Raw genomic sequence first — 6,540 nt, forward strand, 5'->3', positions numbered from 1 at the left:
AGCAAATTATAAACATTTTCATTAAAGAAAATGAGCCAGCATGGGGAGGAAAAGATGCTTTAAATGTAAATACTAAAACTGGAAATTGGTATAAAAAACACCCTGTATACATATTTTGACACTTCAGAAGATTAGATAAATCATTCCCTCTTCCTCACTGTCAGCTGAGAGTCCCAAAAAGACTACATTTCTAAAGTTTCCACATTTACAACTGTATTCCCTTTCTGTAAAAAATAAATTTCTTAAGAAAAAAAGGAACCAGGTCAGTAACAGCTTAAAATACAGAATTAATGGTCCTTAGTACGAATTAAGTACTAATGTGTTGTGTGTGTTTCGATTCAAGGAGGAAGGATTTGATATCATCACCCAATTACTCCATAATCAGGGAGATTCTACGCAAATAAGGCAACACAAATGTGGAATACATATACCTAAAAATCAGACTGCATTATGTCCGAGAGTATATACTTAAATCTAAGTAAAAGAAATGAAACTGCTTTTCTCCATATCATCATAATAGAGAAATAAAAACAAAGATATACTTGCATCTGGAAATCATGTCTTCCCACAAGGGTGACTTGACATACCATAAGGTGCACTGTTACACTTAAAGAAAAGACAGATTTAACGCACTTAACTGAAGGACTATATTAACAGGACTCTCCCAGAAATGTGATGGACAGCATGAGAAACAGTTTGAGTCATAAAGACACAGCTATGCATGCATTTGATGCACCAGCTACAAATCTCACAACAGTAAGAATGAAAAACACACACAAGGACCCACATCATATACTCACAATGGCATTTTCACATTAGGAAAGGAGGTAAGGGTTCACAGAGAACTTAGGAAATCTGATGCCACAGAAACTAATGCAGAAGAAAATCAGAAAGCAAATTAAGTAAAGGACTAACAAAAATCATAAGGCACCTGACTGCAAAATCAACTTTTGCTAAACCACAATGAACACCTCAAGGTAATAGAAAGTGGGAGGGTGATTAATGTGGTACAGAACTTTAATCTCTATTAACAGGAGTATCTAGTTAAATTCTCTATAAACAATACTTTGTTCAAAAAATCTGCAGGCCAAAAAGGAAAATATATACTATTAATAAGCACACAGAGTTCTGACAATCCATGCCTTATTTTGAACAGGTGATGACTGCATCTCCTTTAGAATTAACTACTCTATACAATGTACTTTAGGCAACAGTTTTAATAGTCTAAGTGGCTGCTGTGATTTTCAAGAAAACAACTCAATTTGGAATGGGTAAAATTTATGCTTATCAATAGCTTTTTAACAGACTTGTAATTTTTTTAAAAAATTAGCACCTATTCACTCTATATACAAAAGAATGTAGATATTGTAGTCCTTAACAAATAATTCTTCCCAATGCATTTCTGCAGTTCTGCATTTCCAAGCTGCAACCTAAAGAATAACTGTGGGTTTTTTTAAGTATATTTAAAAATCAATTCCTGGTTTAAAGAGATTCAGGAGAGGAACACCCAAAACAAACCTTTAGTTGGTCAAAAAGCACAGAATCCTCTCCTACAAAACTGTTTCTCCCCAAAGAGTCTCAATCCTCTTATCTCTATAACATTATCACCCTCACTTCAACATTAAAAAAAGAAAAAGATGAAAGAAACGATGTATCTAAAGACTGGCTGGCTACACACACACTTTCATCAGTCTACAAAACCTACTGTGTCTGTGTGTATATGTATATACATAAATCAGCTACCTACACACAAGACATCACGTCAGCGTGATATACGGTAATTTGGAGGATCTCTCCTCACTAATATTGGTCTACTCGGTTATTTTAATTACCTGTTAAAGTGTCAATGTGGTCACCAGCCGCCAAACAAAACCCATTTTAAATACCACTTAATCAATCTATTTGCTAATCTACAAAAGTCCCTAAACCTGCCTGATACTAAACTATAGACAGGGGGAGAAAAGAGAAGGCAAAATGAGTTTTATTCCCATGTATCAAAAGATCAAGGGAAAATCATCACAGCACTGAAAAGAATGACAACTTATAACTGAATTTTAAGATAAAATGTCTTAATAAAAATGTTGGGAAAAAGAACTGACCTATCTCACTAGAGTGAGAACAAGGATACTGTGCCACTCAGTCTTGGTAGATAAAAATCCCATGTTTTGATTTTTTTGTCTGCATAATGAAACATTTAATAAAATAACACATTTGAAAAGTTGGCAGGAATGTATATTTCTCCATTAGTCTCAAAGGAAAAAAAAGCATTTATGCTACCCATAATTAAATGTAACTAATTACAATTTGAACACTAAATTATTTATCCAGTGTAAACAAGGATTAAGAGAAAATGTTTTTATCTACAGCAAAGGTTACAAAAACAATTTTCAAAACGCGTGCTGTCCAAAAGGCAGCCCCCCGCCCCCCGCCACGAAAAGGGTACACAACTTGAAATAAGTTTTTTCTTAGGCTAAATTAAACAAACCGTTCAGCCAATTTTCCAATTATATTCTACGCTTGAAACATAATTGCCTTACATCTGTTTACAAATCTTTGCTCAATATTTAAACAAATTCGTAGTCTCCCGGGCACATAGCTATACATACAGTAACTCATGCACAAAGCACATATTTAAAGACCATGCACTGCAATTATTAGCCTAAACGCCAGGTTTAACAACGTGAATGTTTTCAGAGCTAGGTAATACGACCCAATAAAAAGCAAAGATGGCATTTACCACCAAATGTCACTGCCACCGCCAGGGAAGAGTTGCTGGAGCCCTATACATTTTTAATTTCGGTGAATCTACACGCCGTCGTCGGGTGCCAGGCTTCCAGGAGAACAATTGACACCCTAACTGCTTCAAGATTAAGGCAGGCGATTCAAATCCGAAGGAAAAGTTGTCAATTATCAGAGAGAGAGAGCGCGAGAAAGGCGAAGGCAGATAAAAGCGATGTTATCAAACCGCCCAGCTTGTTGCTTTTGTGTGTGTGTGTGGATTCGCTGTTAGGATAGAGAAAACAGTTTTTAAAAGACAGAGGAGGAGAGAAAGAAGAAAAAGCTTCCTCCACCTTCCGTCGGCTCGGTGCAATGGCTTTACGGCTCTCCAGCGTAGTAAGCCCCGAGAGGCAGGCGGCTGTCGATGTTTACAATCACGGGAGCTTCGGATGCAAGAGTCCTTTACTGACACAATCGCATTCAATCAACTGTTTTCGGGCGAAATTGCAGGTGTCATTATGGAATTTTTTAAAAAATTCAAAAGGCGGGCGGGCAGGCAGCCGATCCGACAAGGGGGGGAGAAGGCTGCTTATCGCAGGCGCGGGCAGCACAAGGCAAAGACTTTCACATTTAGGGGGGGAAAGGGGAGGGGAAGAGGGGTGTGATCGCAACCGAGGGTGGGCGTTCGAAGTGCGACCCAGAATCAGCAGCGCTGAGACTTCCACATGCAAATTCCACGCCGAGCGCCGCGCTCACAAACGATTTTTAAAGAGCCAAATAAACACTGGATGAAATCCAAGGCGAGAGAGAGACGATCCAAAAGGGGGAGAATCGGCAAGAGGCGAACGGCGGAGAGAGGCGAGGGAGGGGCGAAGTCCCGGCGGCGGAGGAGAAAGTTGGTCGGCGGCGGAGGTCGAGGACCCCCCCCCCCGGTACGGCCCCCCTCCCCGCGGCCCCGCTACTCACCAGCGAGAAGAGGTTGGAGTGACAATCCTCCAGGCTCGCCCCGTTCGCCACCCAGTTCGCTGCCGCAGTCATGATCCTCCGCGAGCCCGGCCGCCAGAGCGGGGCATGTCGGAGCGAGGCGTCCGAGGCGAGGCCGGGCCGGGTGGCGGCGCCTCGCCCGGGAGCNGACCGGGGCGGCGGGCCCGGGCCGGCGGGGGGGTCCGCGGCGGCCGCCGGGCTCCTTCCTGCTCGGGCGGCGGCGGCGGCTCCCGCGGCTCCGGAGGCAGCGGGGGGCGCTGTCCGCGCGGCCCGGCGCCCTCCCTGCCTCTCGGGGCCGCCGCTGCCTCCCGGGCTGGCGCTGCGGGCCGGCCGCCGCCTCCGCCTTCCCTGTTCCTCAGCCGCCGCCGCCGCCTTGTTTATCTCCAGCCACCGACTCCCCCTCGGCCCCCGCCGGCGCGTGAAGGGAGGCGAGCCCCGGAGCCGCCGCCGCCGCCTCGGAGCCGCCGCCGCTGCGGAGCGCGAACTCGCGAAGGGGGGGGTGCGGACGAAGCTAGCGGGCGACCCCGGCAGCCGAGCGATGCCCCCTCCTTACTCTTCCTCCCCCACCCCCCCCTCCTCCCCAGTCAGCCTCGCTTCTCCTCCCTCCCCGGGCTCGCTCACTCTGACAGCAATGGCGGCCGCCGACCGCGGCTCGGCCCGCCATTGGCTGGCGCCGCGTCACGTGACGGGCGCCGGCCGCGCGGGGGGGCGAGGAGCAGGCGGGGGAGGGGTCGGAGCGGCGGCGGCGCGACGGCGGTGGCGGCTCGCGGGCGGCGCTGCTGAGCTGCTAGCGGCCAGATTCTTGGGCCACGAGAGAGAGGGAGGGAGACGGGGAGGGAGAGAAAGAAGTGCGGACGTCTCAGCTCCCCGGCGGGCGGCGGCCGGCCGACCGACCCAAGGGTGCGGTGGGCTGCCCAGCGCGGGCACAGCTCCCCGCCCCCGGGGGGCACAGATCTTTGTGGGGCGCGACGGTGAAACCCGGGAACGCCGGTGTCGACCGGAGCGAGAAGCTCGGGCCCCCTCGCGTGTGCCCCCAACCGACGCAGGCTGGCTGGCGTGGCGGGGGCTCCTTGTGGGCCAGGCAGCCCGTCCAAGTGTTCTGGGGAGTGTCTCGTGGAGGTCACACTACGCTGCCCACGTTTTGCAGAGAGAAAACAGAAGGACAAAGAGATTAAGCCACTTGCCGAGGTCACACAGCTGGGAAGAAGCGGAAGCAGAATTCGAACCCGTGCACCTTTGCACAGGGAAGGCTAGCTCTTGCACTAGATTTAATAAGCCTTGCCCAGCGATATTTAAGGGGAGGGCTTTCTGTTTAAGAGGCGCTATGCACTGAACACAGAAATGCTTTTGAGCCCTTACTCCTAGGCACAGTGTGCCCTCATCCCTACATTGCATAAATCTTCCCTGAGCTCTTGCTATGTACCAGAATGCATTCTCACTGCCAGGCCCTGTACTAGGGCTGTGTTGGGAGCAGACCCTCCTTCTGGGCTCCAGGTATTCAGTAATACACATTTCCAGAGAGCATACGGTCTGGGAGACCAGAGGAGAGAGCCAGTATGGAAAAGCTCTCCCAGCACTCTGGCTTTTGCTCCTTGAGAAGGCGGGGAGGACAGAACAACTTTTGCGCTAACAAGCCCCCAACAGGAGAAGGATGGAGTGTAACAAAAGGAGAGAAGTCTTACCCCTGTAAATTGAGCTTTGGACCTACCACAAATAACTGCTAAAGCAAAACACATGAGCAGCATGTGTATTATTGTGGTTGATACTGTATTATAACCCAGTAACACTGTTAAAATGAATATCCATACGTTATTTCGAGTAACCCTTAGAACAACCAGATACTGTTACTGTTCTTAGACTCTGAATAATACCTCCAGTCTCTGAAGTGCAGTGACATCCCCAAGCTCTCCAGTTAGTAGCTCAAACTGGGACTATCTAGCCTCAAAGCACAAGGCTGTATCCAGAAGGCTCCGTGAGCAGATGCCTGCAGTTGGCTTGGGCAACTCTGCTTGTGTTACATTGACCCATACAGTAGTCTCTCCTTACCTGTGGTTTCAGTTACCCACTGCCAACCACAGTTTGAAAAATATTAAATGGAAAACTCCAAAAATAACAATTGATAAGTTTTAAATTGCACACTGATCTGAGTAGTACTAAGAAACCTCTTGTCCCCCATCCCATCCTGCCCAGGACGTGAATCATCCCATTGTCTGTGGTCCATGCTGTACATGCTGTCAACTTGGTTATCAGATCCGTTATCAGAGAGAGACCACATTCCTCAACTTTAATTACCGCATATTGTTATAGTTGCTCTCTATCTTACTATTAGTTATTGTTGTTAATGTCTTACTGTGACTAGTTCATAAATTAAACTGTACCATAAGCATGTACTTGTAGGAAAAACATAGTATCTATAGGGCTCAATACCATCCGTGATTTCAGGCATCCACTGGGGGTCTTGGAATGCATCCCCCGCAAAGGGGTGGGACTACTGTTGCTTAATTCTCTGAGCCTCATTTCCTACGCTCTGAAAAAGGGATCCTAATTGTTGACCCACTGACCTCAGGCCAGTGTTGTCCATTTCTATTGAGAGGGTACCGGTGACAGTGTTTAGGGGAAAAAGGCAAAGCACTTTATCAACACGCGTGGTACTTAGGTACTTAGGCCTGAGCAATGAGCAGTGCAATGGTCCGTCGTATGTAGCTGTGTTTACATCCCAGGAGGCCTTCATCCTACACTAAAAGTCTCCCAGAGCAACTTAATAGAAAAATGAGCAAAGGACACACAGTTCAGAGAATAGGAAAGACATGTGGCTTTTAAATACATTAAAAGATGCTC

At 47.4% G+C, this 6,540-nt stretch overlaps 1 protein-coding gene across 3 annotated transcripts in view; it reads right to left on the reverse strand.

The window, feature by feature from the left end:
• MED13L (mediator complex subunit 13L) overlaps window positions 1-3,861 on the reverse strand; it is a 259,792-nt gene extending 255,931 nt beyond the window's left edge. For all 3 annotated transcript variants that reach the window (XR_005067358.1, XM_037052180.1, XM_037052179.1), the window contains exon 1: window positions 3,685-3,861. Coding sequence is in view for 2 of the 3 variants with exons in the window: in XM_037052180.1 (XP_036908075.1) it covers window positions 3,685-3,756 (72 nt within the window). In the remaining variant the exon portion in view is untranslated. The remainder of the gene's footprint in view (window positions 1-3,684) is intronic.
• Between the last annotated feature and the right edge of the window lie 2,679 nt (window positions 3,862-6,540).

The sequence above is a fragment of the Sturnira hondurensis genome, unplaced genomic scaffold (assembly GCF_014824575.4).
Source record: "Sturnira hondurensis isolate 20B ecotype Veracruz unplaced genomic scaffold, ASM1482457v3 Scaffold0007406, whole genome shotgun sequence".
NCBI classification, from domain to species: domain Eukaryota; kingdom Metazoa; phylum Chordata; class Mammalia; order Chiroptera; family Phyllostomidae; genus Sturnira; species Sturnira hondurensis.